At 41.3% G+C, this 19710-nt stretch overlaps 1 protein-coding gene across 10 annotated transcripts in view; it reads right to left on the bottom strand.

Moving 5' to 3' along the window:
* TLK2 (tousled like kinase 2) overlaps positions 1–19710 on the bottom strand; it is a 42911-nt gene that overhangs the window by 22691 nt on the left and 510 nt on the right. The window contains exons 1-10 of one of the 10 annotated variants that reach the window (XM_085562156.1): positions 19507–19590; positions 18325–18402; positions 17845–17933; positions 16037–16102; positions 9381–9452; positions 6914–6983; positions 5838–5881; positions 4663–4758; positions 1868–2035; positions 1224–1319 (exon numbers count right to left, since the gene is read on the bottom strand). In XM_085562156.1, coding sequence (XP_085418282.1) covers positions 1224–1319; positions 1868–2035; positions 4663–4758; positions 5838–5881; positions 6914–6983; positions 9381–9452; positions 16037–16102; positions 17845–17925 — 693 coding nt within the window. In that variant the 5' untranslated portion in view covers positions 17926–17933; positions 18325–18402; positions 19507–19590. Of the gene's footprint in view, positions 1–1223; positions 1320–1867; positions 2036–4662; positions 4759–5837; positions 5882–6913; positions 6984–9380; positions 9453–16036; positions 16103–17844; positions 17934–18324; positions 18403–19506; positions 19591–19710 lie in introns of those variants that run through there. The other 9 variants (XM_085562155.1, XM_085562158.1, XM_085562159.1 and 6 more) reach the window with 9 other exon arrangements.

Here is a 19710-nt window from a genome sequence, read left to right as displayed (position 1 = left end):
TATCATGAAGCTGAATATTGGCAGAAAGCTTGTTCAGATAATGTCTTGCTAAGAACATGGACCTTGTGTTAAGCGCAGAAGAAAATAAAACCACCTTGTTTTTTCCTCCAGGCGGGACCACTGTTTTAAGCATGGGTGTTGGGACAGCAAAGATTAACATAATCTCTGGCAGGTTCTTGAGTTGTGGCATCATTCTTACACAGAGACCTCTCCATGCACTGTCAGGAAACAGGGATCTTCCCAAGCCAATTTTAACAATACAGACGATAAACACGACCCTAGTGACAACATAGAGCCCAGACTTGAGTGAGTACCCCCAGAGGGGGGATTGCTGTCCTTGAAAAGAGAACTTGTACCACCTGCAGGGTTAATGGAGAATGGACCTTCCCAGCAACAAAATCACCTCTGACACAGACTGGTGTGAGGAAATGATTGTTTAAATATTACTCAAGAGAAGACACAGAGAAATCTGAGATGAAAATCCAAAGAAGACTAAAAGCCGGCTTGGAGAAGAGATAAACCAGGTGCATTGCAGATAAAGCTGGGCACCATGGTAAGCAACAGAAGATGACACATCTGTAAGAATCTTAGTAATTTAAAAGGCACCTAAAAGATATCAGTGCAGTCAGAAGAGCAACTCCTCTTATTAACTCCAGATAAGTGAAGTTGCTGGGAAGCACTTCCAGGAATACATCATGTTCCACCTTGACAGGACAACTACTCCACAAGTGGACTCTGCAGAGGTCAAAGAGCTGCCAGCAAGACTGTGGTGATTTGTACTGTAAGCAGCATGATGCACCCATGACCCAGCGCCTGAACAGAGACATTCACAACTATCACTCAGGTTTCCTTCTCACCTTCACTTCCAGAGAGAGGAAGAACACGGAGGATAAAACAGAGCAGAAACAGACAGAGCTGAAATGGTCCTCTCCCAAGCACAATTACATACAGCTGACAAACTGACCACAGCACTGACACAGAAAAGCCTCAGTAGCAGATTGGAAAAACTCCAGCAGCAGCAGCTGAAAACGTTCTTTACAGGATGAGGAACAAAGCTCAGAGAAATTAACTTCATTCAGTAGTTACAGTAGATAGAGCTGGGAATACTGGCTCTTCTCACTGGAAACATCATGTCCACTACCAGCAGCACCCTCTAGCACAGTAGACAACTGCATCAAGCTTCAACCTCACATCCAAGAGCTATGTTGTCTAGTGAGCTATACCTGTGACTGTTTGTGCTGGAAGGAAATCTGTTTTTGGGAGGTGCAGGAATGCTCAGTGTTCCCTGATCCGGTAGAAGATGGGCTGCCTTGCTGGGCCTGTAAAAGAAAGTTGTGTATTGTTACATGTCCCTCAGCACAACCACCAGTGCCTATGCAGATACATTCATCTCCACACTGGAGCTGCAGTCTGGCCTGCACCACACTTTCATGCTCAGGTTTAAGGATGCTTTATAGATACAGTTCATTAAAACAGAATCAGTTTCTTCCAAGAAGCCTGGCCCAACCTGCTGAACACAAAGCTTTTAAAAGCCGGATACAATCCACAGCAGCTGAGTTTAAGCAAGGCTAAACCGAACACTTCTCGTAACAAGACTATACTTCAATCTTTTGCTTTTCTGCATCTATCACATTATCCTCTCAGATTACATCATTTTGATCTAGGTGAGATTTTGAGCTGTTAACTTAAAACTCATGCCATTTTATTAAAAAAGCAAAGGCTGGGACCCAGAACTCTTCACAAGGAAGATGAACTTACCAGAAGGTGACAGCAAAAACAAGGTTGCACTTGGGCAGAAAAGCTTCAAATTCCCCATCCCTTAACTAGACACATGCCTTAGGATTCAAATCTTTTCAGAGCTGCTCACCGAGACAAAAGTAAAACAGAGGCCACCTCCCCTCTGTGCCAGCTGCTCATTCTCTAGCCGCTGCTTCGCCAGCATCACCGACATCAGCGTTGGCAGAGCAGAGTGTTCCTCCTGCGGCTCCTTGGCTGCGCTGCTGTCTACCCCATACAGCGGCTGCTCCACTCGCCGCTGCAACACAGTCAAAAAACAGACAATGAACTGTTTTTTTTTTAATTAAAAGAAGTGATTCTCTGACTCTGCCAAAACTGTTGTCAGTGAAGCAGCAGCTCAGGAACGAGCAGGCAGTATGGTGAGGATCTGATAACTCACAGAGGACTCCTGCAGTGATTGTTCCAATGGCAGACAGCAACAAGCAAACGAAGTTAACAATTGAAAAAAACTCTAACAAATGAACACACAGGATAAATTTCCTTGTCAGTTAACACATCCTCTTCATTTGCAAATACATGTGCTTCAGAGTCAGTGGAGCAAAACAGATTGCAGGTCCAAAAATCTACATTGGGATTTTGCTCAAAGCATTCACAATTATATTTCTTAATGCTTCTTAAGGACTCATTTTCAAACAGCCAATTTCATGATATGTTGCTATTCTGGTAAAGTAAACTGAGTCAGAAGCACTAAATGGCAGCAACCTAACCATGTCTAGGACCCAGACAGTAGGGTATGCTCACTTCTATCATTACAGCTTGGGCCCATCTCCTGCAAGATAAGCCAAGTACTTATTAATTCCCAAAATCCTTTAAAGGTCCATTACATCTCCTTTCTCCTGTAGTAGATTAGTTTTCCAGCTATGGTAGAGGAACTGAGTTTAACAAGAAGAATCATCTGACCTACACTGATTACAGCACATGGCATCTCAATGCCCTGGCTTCCATAGCCACACTATCACTGCTAGAACTTGGCAATCTGGGTAATAATCATGCAAGTCCTTCCAAGCTGTAACTCCAGGCCATGCAAATGCCTCCAAGAAAGCAGTCAGGTCAGGCTTCATTTTTTCTTAAAAATGTAAATTGCAACCTGTTTTCTGGTTAACATTACCAATTCCAAGAGTGTGCTTCCTTCCCCAAAAGAATGCTTGTGCATGGGAGAGGCCTCTGCAAGAGCCTCAAGACCTGCAGATCATTCTAATCAAATGAGTAGTGAGGCAATTCAAATCAGCCAAGAGGTTTGAAGAGAAGTAGTCACATCCTAAGGCCATTACAATTCCTCTGTAAGTTCTGATTGCAGCATTTTCTAGTACAGTACAGATAAATTCAGATCTGGAGGTTTCATGTATCATGTCAAAGACATTTTAACACTCTGCTTCCTTCCAAGATCATTACTAACACCTGTAATGGGTAAGACAGTGTCCTCCAGTTTTCACTCATCCCCCCATTTTTTGGGGGATTAGATCAAACCACTGATATTCTGTTTGTAAGGAGAAGACAGATCTTGCAAAGGCCAGAATAGCTTGTTATGAATAAGTAAACATCACAGGTTTAGCTGCAAGAACAAAGAACAGAAGATAAGCACCTGTGTAAGGAGAGAGACAAACTGGTCTGGCTGAAACTAACTGTGATGTCAATATTCACCAGAAACACTCTGTTCAACTTGTACCCACTCCACATATACAAGCACAGAAGAAGAAAATCAAAGGAAGAATCCACCTGTCCCATTGTGGGCTTCCGGAATAAAGAATTGTCCCTAATCCCTCACACATCTGCAATATTCAGAGATGCTATTTCTTCGTTAACTTCTCTTTAAAGAGATGTATTAGTGAATTGATACATGATATCACAAAAATCCATTCAATTAATAAGACATATTTTAATTTTTAGAAACACTAAAAAGTAACTGGAAGTGTATGTGAAGCTCTCCCTTCAAGTAGCATTACAAAGCTTCTGAAATTTATGAACACAGGGAATTTTGAGCAGTGTTTAGAGTTGGGGTTTAGTTCAGTACATTCAGGAAGTGTGCAAAGGTTTCTGCAGAATAATGTAATCACTAAAGACCCTGCATTTGGCTTTGGGAATACCCATCTTTCCCACAATGTCTCCAGTCTTTTGTGACACTCAACAAATGCTGAAAATTTTTAAAGAGAGGCTCAGCCAATGGTCAATACTAAAGCCCAGGCAACAGAGGCTCTGAATACTGCTTTGCTAGTTGCAACAAATTTTTTTAGCTGCTCTGTCCTAAAATGGTTTGAAAACACTGGTTACTTCCTTCACATCCAGACCTCACAGAAATGCTGCAAATAAAGTGGAATTACATGCTAAAACCCAGCACCAGCTGGGCATGTACACACATTTCTCTGGAAGCTTTTGCTAATGCCCCTTGCAAGTCATGTGCACACAAACAGAAGTAAAAGGCCTTCCCAAAATAATTATGGTGGGCACATTGTTCAAGATACCCAAGGGGTCCAATCAAGATCAGGATAATCCTGATTAGTACTGCACAAACACACAAAATACTCCCAACTCCATGGAGAAGTTCATGTCCTACAATAGAATAAAGGGTAACTAACAGGTCAGTTCCACCTTTATTAAGGACCAGCATCCCTCTGTACTCACACAGCACATTAGAAACATTCATAATTTAAGTTCAGATATTCATGACAGCTACAGCTGGACTAGTCACTGTCTCAGGGTCCTAGACATGGCTTTGCTCTCAGAACCCAGTTTCAGCTTTAAAATGGAGAACAAACCAAATGACTTGCCAAGAGACAATTCCCTGTCCAGAACTGTATTACCTGTCTGAAGCACGGCCACCAAGTTAACCGACACCAGGCCACCAGCTGTGTCCCCAAGAACACTCACCGGCAAGGGGTTGGACAGGGAATGCTGTGGAGAGGATCTGGCGACGGGTGGCACGCTTCTACCGGGACTGGTTCCTGGGCCACTGCCCCCAGCAAACTGGGTACACAAATAAACTTGATCATCAGGAATTCCACACAGATACTACATTTAACCAAATTTAAACACAGACAGAAGAAACACATTCACCATAAAAATGAGGCCATATAGGCTTCAGGGAATAATTTACATAAACTGAACATAAATTAAGAGAAGAACCTTAACAGTTAATGTAGTTTTCAAAATAACAGAAGTACCTAAGGCAAAAACTTGTATTTGCACTGAGTACATTTTCCTTTGTAATACAAAAATAAATAAACCTGCATGCTTGGCTGTATATCAGTTATTTACTCTGTGGAATTAGAAAGCCCATTCCCTGTGAGAAGTATCTGATGTGCACTATAAGAGTGGTAGGGAATGTTCATCTCCACTGAAGCACCTGTGCCAGTCATTGTTAAGAGGCAGGACAGGTAAGGAGGTGGGGAACTGCTCCATTCATACAGAAACCCCTACAGTGTACTGCTCATAAAAAAAATTTGCCCTGGAAAGAAGTAAACACTAATAAGCACTTAATTTCTGACTCCAAGTTATTCCATAAAATAGAGAACAAACTTAAGAGAAAAGCTACAGCTCTGGATTGTGCACATAGAAAAACTTCAGATATTATGAAATGCAAAAAGGATACTGAGTTTAGAATGTCCAACACTGTTTTAGGGACAGGTTTGGCCCCTATGGTGCCAGACCACCATGGGAAGTTTTTCTTAAGAGGGAACCCTGTAAACAACTTCCCACTCCAATCAGCAGGATTGTGCACATGGGCTCTTTTGCAACACTGGATCTTTATCAAAACTGTTTGCAAACCTAGAGATATCCTCAACTGAGATACAGGTTCCATTGGAAATAAACCTCAAACCTATACTTAAGTGAAAAAAAAATGCCCTATCAACTGTTCAACTAAATGTTAATTTAAAAATAAATTTCCTCATATCCTTTGCTAATCAGATCTGAACATATCAGGCTGACATCATCAATCCATGATCTCAATGACAGATCAGTAATACATATCACATTACAAATTTCTATCTACAGATTTTGCAAAATATGAATTAAGGCAGATTTGTCAATGAAAAGATGCTTACCTCAAAATAATCACTAATTTTATGTCCTCTAGGAGTGCCTTTCCCTAAAAAAGAAAGCAAAGGATTAAATTAAGAGCTGTACTTTAAAGAAGAGAAGTTACCATGCCATCCTAAAAATCTCCTCCTACGTTTTGACACTCCTCTTCCTGTTCAGTGCAACACCTATCACAACAAAGCTTCCGCACAACAAAAGCCCACCCCAAGGTTACAGCCCTTGTGCTGTTTTTGGGAGGCTCTACAGCTGACAATTCAATTAACTCTCAATTCCAAACATGTCAGATCCAATCAAACAGCATTTGCACTTGCTAAAGTACTTGGTAAACACTAAAGGTCTTGACTGTTGCATAGGTTCTCCAAACTTTCCTTCAAGATAAGGAGAGAGCAAAGGGTACTTTTACTCTTCTGCCTTCAAATAAATTAATGCATATTAGATCTCCTACAAGTATTCCTGTAAGAGTTTGAGAGATAATTAGCAGTGGCTTGACATCATCTCATTAAAAACTAGTCCTTTTTTCTTATTATCATATTATCAAAGCAGTTCTGTCAACACAATTCTCATTACTTTCTTGTTGAAGAATGAAAGAACTCAAAATCTGCCCCTCTGCCCATTTCCTAGAAAATGTGAACTTGGATTGAACACACCGGGTTTTTTACTCAGGACAGCACTGCCTGCTTGGGCACAGCTTGTTCCTGATTTGTCATGGTAAGAACTTGCTCCAACAAGGCAAGCATGTGTCTTGGAAAACAATGAAGAGAGTACAGGCTGTATTCTGAAGTCTGGCTGCTGTATATGCAGCGACACAGACCAAAACAACATTTCGGAGCAGAATTATGAAACCTCTGGGCAGCCTGTCCCATAAAAATGCAAGAGTTTGTGCAAATAAGCCAGGTATTTTCCTACCAATAAAGATAACAAGGCTCCCAGAAGAGAATACACCATCATGGAGTAGTCTATAATAAGCTGCCTGACACACCCTTGAGAAGAGCCATTAGTTTCCTAGGACACTGCCTGTGCACATTGTGCCCAAGTTACCAAGCAAGTGGCAATCCTATGGCAGGGTCAGAGCATGGATTACCTTGACTGGTCTCGTAGGCTTCTGCTTTTCTCTTCCTATTCCGCTGGTCATTCTGCTTTTTCTCGGGAGTCTGTTAAACAATACTTCAAAATTAACGTTACTGCAGTTACTACAAGATTTAAAGAAAATGTCTAAATACAATGATCTGTTCCATATCCCTAGTGGCCATTTCATTTCTCTGGTTAATTTCTTTCTATTGTTGGTACTTAAAAGAAACAACTGCTCTCAAAGAGTTGCAACCTTCTCATAGATGTGCTGCAGAAGGGAGAGAATGTGGTTAACAAGGAGGTAATTGATTTTTTCTATTTCAGCGGCTGCAAGCCAGTGACCTTACAAGGTTAGCAGAGCAAGCTCAAACATTTATAAAAACCTATGTAAACTCCTTCAAGGTGATCATGTACTGGTCCAAGGGGAATAATGATGAGAGGTTTAAGTACTGACATCCAAATCTGCAGTCCAATCACAGTCTCTTAACCAATTCACTCTGCCTGCAGGTAATGCTTCTTCTCAAAGCCCACTGCAGATGGCTGCAAGAACTATCCCAGGACAGCAGGCAGGACAAAGCTGTTACAGATGCAGCAATTCACCTAGGCTTCTGTTTGCTCCTCAACAGCTCTCATTAAAGTCATGGGTCAGTTGCATGCGCAATTCTGTGAGCACCCAGAGACCTGATGGGCAGCTATCAGTGGATTTATGAAAATCAATTTATTTATGCACAGGCACAACATAGAGCACAGCTGACAGGCCTGAGGGCTCCAAAAGTGTCACCCCTAATCTGTCTGTATGAGGCTAGCAAGCCTAAACATGAGAATGATGGAGGAGACCCTGGTGCTTTCCCCATCATCAGGGTCACATCTGTGGCCAAACCTACTGAAGACATTGGGAAGCACTGCTGGAAGCAGCTCACTGAGGCTGCTAGAAAGAGATGTCTTGCTATTCCCATTGCCACTGTCATTTAAAAAATATCTCTTATCCCAAATTGCCCCAAATAACTCCCAAGCTGTATGTTCTCCAATCACTGCAGCCACCACTGAACCATAGGCTGGGGGTGGGGAGAAAAACACTGCAAAACACAGCTCTAGAGGGAAAGAAATGGCCAGAGAGTCTGTGGTAAACCTAAGTTTCATGCTCTTTGGAAAACCATATCTCAAGTACCCTCTTTAAACATCTCTACCAAGACTTACACATTCTAAGCACAGAAATAAACCTCCCTCCATTAGTAGGATAAAAAGGATAAAGTTGAATCTAAACCTGGCTGTGTTGCCAGTGGGTGCTGGACATCTACAACCACCTGTTACCAGCTGAGCACTCACAGAGAGAGAGCTGCTTTGGTAAGGGGATGGAGGTGATGTTAAGACAAAGATGGTTATTATGTCTGCAAGGTACTTTTTTAGAATGAGGGGACTGAAAATTCCAAAACTACCTAGAGACTTGCTGCTCCAGCCCCTGTATGTATAAAAGTCAGTGACATTGCCTCCTCAAGTGTGTAGTTAAGAGCAGCTCCTGAACAGCGTTGGCGTGACTAACACCACAGGCTCCATTACAACCTCCATGGAGCTATGAGCATATTAATGAGAATCAGTTTAAGTTGTTTTTCCATTCAAGTACTTACATAATAAAAATGACACACAACATTATCTGTTACAGACTGAAAAAGTAAGGAATGGGAGATCTGAGTATGTCAGCTTGGTCAATTTGTATCTCTCCACAGAAGTTAATTAAAAAGAAAAACAATTAAAAGAATGAATACTCAGATTTTCACTATTAACTATACTTACTTTATGGAGTTTAAGATACTGCATACCTAAAAGCTCCTCAACCTAGTACTGCCATATAATAGAGGGAAATATGACCCAAAACTTACCTGGTAACTATGGGGGAAGTTTGTAAGAAATGCATAAGAAAATGCACTTAAATTTGAGGTTTTTGTTTATTTAACATAGAATTTTAGAATAAAATTAGATTAGATTTTAGAATAAAAATCCAAGTATAATTCATTTAGCTGCTTTAATGAACATTTTGAAATAGTTAATCCTAAAGAAGTGAGACTAACCATGGACAAAGCATCAATTTCTCCTCCGACACTTCCACAGAGTAACCCACAAAATGCTCTGCCTTGTACAGGCTTAGGCAAACTCACATTTTTATAGATATGGCAAACTTTTCCATTAATGCTCTCTGGCTTTTTATGTGTATCCAAAAATGTATCCCAATGAGCTAAAAACATTTTCCCAAGCTGAGCTTTATGAATGCTTTGTTTGGGACTGGGTAAAACCTTCCTGGTATGGTGGGAAGCTTTGAGAAGAGCTTCACAGAGAAGTTGAAAGCCTGCAGGGTAAGCTAAATACTTCCCTGGTCCCTTTCACTCTCCAAACTATGACAAACATCACTGACTCTCACAGTTTGCTTTGAGATGGATCATGTTCACTTTAAACCAAACTACCCCAAGCAAGTTATGCCTGCTTACCTCCAATTCTTTATCACTCAGAGAGCCCACGCTGCACAAGCTCTGATTGGAAGACTCACTATTTAACGGACCCTAGTGAAAAGCAAACAAAGACTGTTAGAAACAACTTCCCTACAAGGCAGACGCATCCCAAAAACCAGTCAGTCTCTGGGCTAGCTACAGTTATGGCAGCACCATGGGTCAAACTCCCAGAGAGGGGATGGGGCACTAAGAGCCTTCAGAAGCCATTTGCAGCAGGACAGTTGTATTGTTCAACAATTGTTTTCTCAGGATAATGATCTAGCCTTTGGAGTATTTCTGCATCAGCTTATTTCCTAACTGGTCTATTTACCCATATCCACAAAATAGCCAAGGTGGCATTTATAGAAGCCTGACACTTGAGGAAGAAAACCTGATTTGTTGAGTAGCAGGAGTTCCAAGCTCAGCTGTCTAGGCAAGCATCTGCTTGAGCCTGAGCTAAGCATTTAGATGCATCTTCATCTAGCAAGCCAGCTATTACTGTCATCAGATGCTGGCCGATTTAAACATGTCATTTTATGCCTTTTTAACACTAGGAAAGTGAACAAGTGAAACCTGTATTAACAGCAGTACAACTGATACCCATAACACAACCTTTCCCACTTGGCTATTTTATGGACCCATGCAGAGCATGGACCTGCCTGCGGAGCAGCTGCTCCCACCAGGCCAAAGCAGAAACTCAAGAGATCACAAAAGATTTAACAAAATTGTAACCAGGTACCTCAAGAGTCTGCTGCATCTTTGCAGGCTCTGCTGGATACATGTCTGCATTTTTACATATCCAAGTAGTTTGGAAATTATTTAAGATCTCTAATAAAACTGGTTTTAAAAGGAAAAAGTGAATCATGCAAAGTCACTGTGTTTTATACTGACACAAAAGTATCCTCCTACAGATCTAACTTAAGAAATTAGACAAACTTGACAAAGATGTAAAAACAAGATTCACAATTAATAATGGAATTTATTAACAGGAAGAATGACATGATAAAGCCAGTTCTCCACTAATAACTTGCAAGCATCTTTTCCGCAAGATGCATTATAATATTTTTAATTTTGCAGTAACCACTTCCCACCAATCAATCTTTCCTCAAAGCAAAGCCACTTCTCATTATACACTTGAGCAGAAGACTCCAGTGATGGAGTGGGGAAGAAGCCTTAACACCACAGAGAAACCCCACACTAGGCAATTTTTGAATAGATTAGTTTTTCTTCCCCTGTTTAGGGGACAAACACCACTATGAAATTGTAACATAACCTAGCTATTACTAACCAAAATTCCCAAGCAGCCATGTGCTTAAAAGTTTACCTTCTGTGTTCACTGTGAGTATTAAATATCAAATTCAGTTCTCTTAAAATGACATGCTCAGTTGCTTCACCAGAAAGAAAAAAAAAAAAAAAAAGAAAACCCAACACTTGAATAGCTCAAGAAACAGCACATTTAGGATTCCCTTAAGGAAAAATTTCAGGTTTACAATCTTTAAGCCATACTATGATCCCTTCAAGGGATCACACAAATAACCCAGGACCAGAAAAAAATGTTTCACCTCATCTTTTCAGCAATAGTTTCTTTTAAACAAAGCAACAAGCTCCTTACCACCCAATGTGATGGCTCACAAATGTTATAGGTACAGCTCTTGGTTATTCCAGGAATTGACTCTTGGGCCAAGAAGACTTAACAGAAGTGCCAACAACTAACCTTAGCTATATCCATGTGAAAGTCTCACTGCCAAAAAAATTGTAAAATCTTATGGCAAGTGGCAACAGAAAGTGAATCCTTCCACCCATGAAAAAACTTGTTTATAAACTGCACAAATGCTGCTCTCCAAAATCTTTCCATTCTCTCAGGGACTCCAACCTCAACAGCACATCCAAGGCACCAATTAACCAACCTCCTGTGCCAGGTGAGAACTTTGTAAGATACAGGAGCATCTGTCCAAACAAGCGTTTGCTGGGCTCACACTGGGGTTGTGACATGATAAAGATGAAAGTTGTTTCCACATTTGCTTAAATCTCACTGCCTCCATTTTGCACATGGATAGCAAATGATGGGAGCAGCTGTTTCAGAAACACCACATTTGAACTTTCCACTAACATTATGACTGAAGGGGAATGTCAGTGGCTTACACAGGACAATTCTTCTGTAAGGCCCCTGTATTCTGGGATCATCTGGAGAATAAACTGATGGAGCCACTCATATCTAGAAATTATATTAACAGTTTTCGTAGAAATACCAGTTTATCTTGTCCAGTACAAGAAAACCACTCAGTTTGCACCTGAATATAAAGTTCTGGAATGCAAACAGCTGGAAAAATGTCTCATACAAAATCCACGATATTCTTCTTACTTCTAGGACTAGAAGTACCTGCACTGACTACCCTGTGTGGCAAATTTTTAGCTCTACCACCTGGAATCAAAACAGTGTCTTGCATCAATGAAAGAGAAGTTCAATGTTGGTCAGATTCTTGAACAGAAAAAACCCCCTTTTTTCCCCCTTTATTTTAAACCTTCCTCTAGGACCTACACTGATGATGTGGTAAAATTCAACTCAGTGCAGTAGTAGAAAGGGTGAGAAGGAACCAACTTCTTCATTATGGAACTGGAACAGAACAGATTGCCATTGTCTACAGGTATCCAGCAATTTCACTGTCACATGTATTGATGTGTGAACAAATGCATAATTAATTCTTCGTAGACATGTTTTTGACCATGCAATGGATCAAATACATCACAATCCCTTTCCCCGGTTACATTTTAGAGAATCTTCCATTGACACTTTTCTTACTCTAAAGGATAAGACCTTTACAGATGAGAGCTGAACTTGGCAAAGTTGGCAAAAAGTTTTGTTTTGAAGCATTTCAGCTATGAAAACACAAATTATTCACTAGAAAGTGCTGTACTCAAAGCAAAGAAGATGCAATACCCAAGATGTTTCAGGAACATGACCTTGTGCTCAGCTGCACCTCTTGTCATGTAGTGTCAAGCTAAAGGAAAAGCAAATTTTCCTGATTATCCAGATAACATGGGGTTATGCGTGAAATTAGGTATCGACTGCTTATAGCAACAAGTTTAGGTATGGATGAGAGAAACCATATATCTGAGTACATCCATTCAGTTAACAGTCAGTGTGTCTATAAAAATGCTTCAAATTTGTATTTTATCATTTTTGACTGTTTAACTCAGCAACAGACTTGGGATAAATGTTAGTACTTAATTTAGCATACCATTTTTAAGTGGACACGACACAAAAGGAATTAAAGGAATGAATGTGAATTTTGGAAAAAAAAACAACCTGAAGTAAACAAAGAACATTAACAATAGGATATTGCCAGGGAAGTAGCAGGGTAGTATTAGTGCATAAAAAACATGCAATAGTTTATACAGAAAAGACTTATGAATTTTATTCCTGATTTTTCTAGCATAGACCGATTAGGGATAATACTGCACTTCTCTGCTCTCACTTCCAGCCCACTCATCCACTGTGCCCTGTCAAGGCAATGGTGATGGGGCGCAGCAAAAATTCAAAATACGTGGGTCATCTGAAACAAGCTAATAGTTCCTATAGTATTTACCCAAATGACAAGCACAAGAACAGTACACACTTCCTCCTCCACAAGGAATTTCTCTTCAAGATAAGCTGGCATGCTTTCTCTCCTTGTGATTCACCTATCAACTGCTGCTTCAAAGTCTGTAACCTACCTATGCATAATAAAGCCTCCATGTTGAGAATTGGATTCAACAGCAGCAGGCATTTTGAAGATTCCTACTCAAGAGGCAAGAATTTAAAATCTGGCCACTCACGGGAGCTGGTTAGTCATTTCTCCCTTTGCAAGAGGCCCTAGAAAGCTCACAGTGAGGCTTCAATGGCTGAGACTTCTAAAGAAAAAACTTATGCTGCTAATAGCTCCCACCAGATCATCTAGAACACCACCAAGCTGACTCAGCCCCCCTTACCATCTCCTGCCTCCCATGACTTGTGCATTTCCACAGTCTCCCCGAGTTCCCAGAAATGATCCATCACTCTACAACTCAAGCTGTGCAGTCTCCATTTTGTGCTTTCCAATTCCTCGTACTGAAAGGGAGCTCTAGGAATTCCAGCTGCCTAGCCAGAGTCTCCAACATAGCGTTACAGCAACATGCACTGCAAAATTCTCTTGCTGTGTAAATGAAGGAGACATGGAGATAGACATGCTTCATTACCTCAAGCCAGGATAACTAAATTTCTGCTGAATTCTGTAGCAGATCAATGGATTTCAAAGGCAAATAGTCAATCCTTTGTTCCACTAAAGCTTAGTGCTGGCTCCACACAGGTTTACACCAAAGTAAAATGGCCGCATGGTTTTACAGTTACTCTGGTCTAGTGCTACTGTGTCAGGTTTAATTAACATATTATTATCTTATTTCAAACATCACGTAAGTATGAGAATTACAACCTGCTTCTTAACTGGACTTTTAGAAAAGCTCAGTACTGCTGCTGATAATGAAATCCCTGAATCACTGAGGTCTTTCTGCCACGAGAAGTTAATCTACTCTCAGCTGCTCACAGGTAACCCCCACTTTATCAGATGGGGAAGCAGATTTGCAGCAGGATTTGATTGGCTTCCATTATGCTTTGAGAGTTCTCTCTGACTGGAAATATGGTATTTTTATTTTACTGACAGCAAACCAGACAGAAGGGTCACACAACTCATCCTAACCCTCAGCTCAGGAGCAGAGGGTTTGACAAGTATTTGAGATTTAACAACTATTTCTGGGCTCTAGCAGCCAGACAACACATTTGAAGTAATGTTGCACACAGAAGCATCCAAACAATTTTAAAGTATCTGGCATAAAGTCCTGGCACATTCTGTGGCAGCTGCAAAATTAAATTCTAAGTTTTAAAACTCTTATTAACCGGTTCTTCTCATGGACTATGACACCTGTTGGGGACCACCACTGTGCAGCACCACTTCCCTCCAAGGAAGACATTATTATCCTCAAACACAAATTCTCAACATGGTAACTTTGCTGCTAAAACTTATTGCTGAGTACATCACAAAACTGGAGTTGCTGAAGTGATCAAGACTTCAAAAGTTACAGAGAATTAGTAAAAACCAAACTAATACAAGCAAATACTGTTCTTTATGATAAATTTTTTGGCAGCACATATCCTGTATCGTTACCTCAAGAGCAGGAGGAAAGGGAACACTAGCTACCAAGACCAAGACATTTTCAATTCTGGCACAGTCAGATGGATCTACAAGATTCCTACAGCTCAGCTACACTCCCTAGAAGTACTTCAGCCATTTTAATTTCACTATAAAAGTGGCACACAGAGCTTGGTAGAGACATCTTTTGAAAACCAAACTTGCAGAAGATACATGTGCTGCTGTGAGGATCCACCCTGGTTAAGCTTGAGACAGGCTGCGTACAAATATAGGTTCACCCATCACAATTACTTACTCAAATTATTATCCAGGGAAAGGCTGTGGAAATCACACAAATCCCTTCAAGCTAACCCACTTGACATCTTAAAAGTAGCACCCAAATAGGAGGAAGGGAGGCAGAAGATGAGAACAGACTAAATTAAACAATATTATCTAGAGAAACAACTCACATTTTGTCTCCTGGGCCTCCTGACCCAAGGAAGATGTCAAGTCAGCATAATGCCTCATGGGAATATGCTTAGGTTTTCCCAATATGTAAATATAAACAGGCTAAATTAGCAGGAACAGTCAATGTCAGAGTTATGTCATGTGTTTTAATTCAGAGACTTGTTCTGGGAATTTGGGGAAGAATAGCACTTCACCATATGGCAAGAATAGACATCTAAAGATCTAAAGTAACACCAGCTTTATGAAGCTATCTAGTGACATGAGTGAAGCACAGGAGTATAACAGTTGCCTAGAAATATTCCTTGCTCATAAAAATTTGATTCAGTGAATTAACTCCAAGCTTCTAGTGAAATACATTCTTCAGCTACTAAGTAAGAAACTTCTTCAGACACTTGCAACAGAATTTTGAGGCTTTTGGAGCTGCAAATGACCTTGGTCATTGGGTTGTGTCTTCAGCTACCACAGGAGGCAACAAGCACACCTGTTTCTAAAACAGTTTAGGATTTATGTCCTCTACTGTTGTTACTGGAAAGTTCTTCCAGAATTCCATGAATCTGATGGCTAGAAGCTTTTTTCTAGTTTCCAGCCTGAAAACTTGTTCTAGATTAGCCTGCTCTCATTCATACCTCAAAACACAGCTGCTCTTTAACAACAAAGGGGAACTGTGGGCTTGAAGCTGAAGTTGTATTCAGGAATAAATGAATACTTTAATTTTATACAGGTCCAAAATATACTCTATACTTCTAAACATTAAAGAAAGAATCCATACACAGCAAGATACGCCAAGTGGGAGGAAGGCAGGAAGCTCAGTACAACTGCCTGCTGGCTTCACCCAATCACATCTGAAATGACATTTCTTCTTTTTATGCAGTAAACAGCACTGGATACCTTCCAGGATGGGCCAGGCCCTGTCCCACGAGATGGCACTCACTTACTCCACAGTTCTTTCCTTAAACATTTCACTGGAGCCAGCTAAAAATCCTAGCTGATTAACACAAAATTGTATCACAGCTTTCCCAATATATTCCCTTTAAGACAGTGACCTACCAATGCCAGTGCGGAGCATGACGGACGGAGGCTTGGGGGGGTAGGGAGGGAATTTGAAGCACCAACCTGGGAGGGAATGTAGTAGCTGAAATTAATATTGCAACCAAGATTTGCTGCAACATAGCAGAGTCATGCTAATTTATATCAGTGGTTGGCTGCTACTGCAAGTAAGCAAGAATGCAAGTAAATACATATTGTTTGCAGTAAGTGTAATGCACTTTAACAGTTTACTGGCTAGTACAACATAAAACCGCATAACAACAGGTAAAAATAAAACTCAGTAACAGAACAGCTTTGCTCAAAGTGAGGCCTCTAACAAATGAGGTTTCTTTCCCTGGATTGCTTTAGAAATGAGTTTTCAATATTCATCCCGACAGAAAAGGGCATTAACTTTCTGCTCCAAACATACTGGAAACATAACTAAGATTTGTTTTCCTGTATCTCTCAAAGGTTATTCCTTTAAAAGGAAGAGTTACTAACAGTCTTTGTGAAAGCTGAGTACATTGGCACTGCTTTAAAGCTATACCAGTGTCTATGCTTTTAGCTGTTCTAGTAAGATGTTTGGGTTTATCTGTACTGGTACAGCTAAAGATTCTGAAGTGACAAAATGGAGGAAAGGAGGCAAGAAACAGGTGATAAAGTACATGAAAAGTTGTAATGTTGTATGAAACAAGATTACAGTACAGTAAATGCCATCAATTTTCATGCAATAAAAGAATATGTTAAAAGTTTTAAGAGTAGGGGAAAAGATAAGAAATCCCCACACTCGTACTTCAGCAACTGAAATTGTTACTTCAACTTCTAGTGTTAATCTTTTTTACAGCTGAGCATTTGGTTTCCTTGGTCTTTCTTCCCAGACTCAACTTCATCTGAGAGGCAGAACAGAAAGAAAAGTGAGAATTCAAACAAAACTCGAATTTCAAGTTTTGAATCACTTTGTGTTTTTCTGTGAAATGCAGCATCTACAAGGTTTTATCTCAAAATAATTCTAAGTGGCTTTAGCAAATCATCTAACAATGTATTGCTTTACCTTCATGTTCAAAATTCAGTATCTCCCTCAAAAATTAACTCATTATCTGTGACCTAGTTTAAAATGAGTTCTGTCACCACTCCACTTCATTGCTCAGAAAGACTGACATTAACACTACCAGCAACCTTGAGAACTCACAGCTTAATGCCACGACACCAAGCAATGGCACAAGGCTGTTTCTCAGGTGCTTTGCTTTAGATAGCCCCTGACCAAGTGGAAGCTGTACATGAGGATAAAGATGGGATTTTATTAGCAGATTGCGGATCAGACACAGGAGTGCCGCCATGCAAATACATTTTTGTGTGTTCCATGTGAAGGAGTAGACAATTTCAGCTCCTGAACCCCAAAGAGTAGGACTCAATGGTTATGTTTCAGTATGGTTATGTTGTATCCAACACACAACACTTGAAACTGTATCCCATCAGCAGCCAAATTCAGCTCTCAAAGGTATTCTTGGAGAAAGGAAGACCCAGATGAGATTCCCACTTTTACAAAGTTGTCATGGAGTTTTTTGGGCATGCAAACTGCCTGAAGATGGAACAATTCCTAAGAACTTAATTAGAGCCCAAAATCTTATGTACAGCAAAACATCTGCTCAGACATCCCATTTTCATTCCTCTCTAACATACTTCACAAAAATTAGAGCTCAAAACACAACAAGTGACATAGAATTTGTTTGCAAAGAAAAATTATCCATGTAGAAACTTAAAAACCCAACCAAAGCACAAGGCATGATGGCTAAGCAGTCATACCTGTCACCACAGGTACTCACACTCACCTTGGCAACCCCAACCCCAGTGAACCTGGCCTCCAGGAGCTCCTGCCTGCGTGGGTCCAGGCTATGCAATTCTTCCATCATTTCTGCTGCTATGGAAGAATAACACTCAGATTATGCAATGTAAGGAAAGGAGAGAGACATTTAATAGTCCGTGCCACTGATGAGACTTAAAAGTGCCTGTTCTGCAGCACAACAGTGTAGAGAGCATTTTGTTGCAAGAGAAATACAAGATTACCATGTAGTAACAACATGACTTTGCCACCATATTATAGTATTTAAACCATAACCGTTCTGGAGTTTCCTCTCCTCTACTGTACCAGCCATTTCAAGATCTCTAAATCCAAGAAACCAGTTATGTCACATTCTCCCATTGGATGCTTTATTAAAATGAAAACATGGGACCAGAGTGTTATGACTAAAAGCTTCAGAGCTTTTCATCCATGCTTCATGACTTGAAGAAAAAAAAGCAACATTCTTTACCCCATAATTTATTTTTGGCCAATCCTGGAAATACTCGAGCTTCACGAACTCCAGATTTCACTGCTAACAGCTTTGCTTCTTCCAAGCAGAGTGGGATTATAAGAAGAAAATAATGCACAATTAAGCCTTTTGATTTACAATGTAAAGCATCAGATACTTCTAAAATAACAGCAGCTTTTAAACCCTGGATGTACCTGGAGTACCTCTTGGCAACCCAGCACTATGCGTTATTTGCAGGGTTAAAAAGCTACCCTGCATAACTATGTAAACAGGTTAAAAATCAGGAAGTACATAATTCCAATCCAGAACTGAGAAAAAATGGGACAAAATTCACTGTTCATTATAACTGAATCACATCTTCCCAACTGCACCAATCAAGTTTATTTCCAGAAATGTCTGTTCCAGTTTCATTTTCTGGACTAAGGTAGAAAAAAAAAAAAAAGGCCAGAAACAGAAGATAAAGATTTGCTGTGTAAAAAGCATATGCAATGAGGAAAGTTCTTGAAGGGCAGCAAGTGCCCTCTAGAACAAGCAGTGCACAATTGTTCCTTTTATGAACTGCCCATTTTGTCCCTGCCGCTTCCTCCAAATGCTGCGACTCCAAGTCACGGGGGCAAAGTGAATCCATCCGGGGGCATTCTCAACTGCTCTCCCAGATCAGTCCCAAGCTTCAAAAACTAATGGGATCCTAAACGTCGTTATTAAACAACCTATTTCTGCCACGGGCTCTAAAAGCCCAACAAAGCGCTCAGCCCAGTTTTCAAAACAGGAAATCTGAACAACGATGAAAATGAGAGACAAGCCGCAAACGCCAAGATGTTCAAGTGCTCTCAGGGCTCTCGTCCATCATGAGGCGACCATCCGCAGGGAATCGCATCCCCAAACCGGGATGCTGCTCTGGGGAAGGGGCTGACACAAGTTCCCCCCGTCGGGGACTGCTCCGGGACCCGTTGCACCCCTCCAGGCATGGCTGGAATTTCCTCCTGGGAGTGGATTTCCAGCACCCCTCTCCTACCCACTAGGGACGCAGAGGCACCAGCCGCCGAGCAAGCAGCCTTGCCCCGCTGCCAGCTGCTGCAACGCCTCGGCCTCTTCCTCCTCCTCCTCCCCTCCAGCACCGCTTCAGCCCTCATCCCGAGGCTTCGCAGGCCATGCCCACCCTCCGCCGCCCCCAGCTCTCACCCCCACCCGCTAGGCCGGGCCGGGCCGCGGGGCCTGCACTGCTCCGTGCCCGGCGAGGGGCCCAGGCCGCGCTGCCACCGCCCTGGCTCTCAGGCCGCGGCCCTCTCACCGTGACCTGGGCCGGCCCGCGGTACCAGCCCCCGCCACCGCCTTCCCCGTGGCCGCCCCCACCCACTCTCGTGCCGGGCGGGGACGAGGCGAGGT

This window comes from Lonchura striata, chromosome 27, assembly GCF_050655825.1.
Source record: "Lonchura striata isolate lonStrDom1 chromosome 27, ASM5065582v1, whole genome shotgun sequence".
Lineage (NCBI taxonomy): Eukaryota > Metazoa > Chordata > Aves > Passeriformes > Estrildidae > Lonchura > Lonchura striata.
The sequence above is the reverse complement of the archived record's forward strand: the minus strand, read 5'-3'. Positions and strand labels throughout refer to the sequence as shown.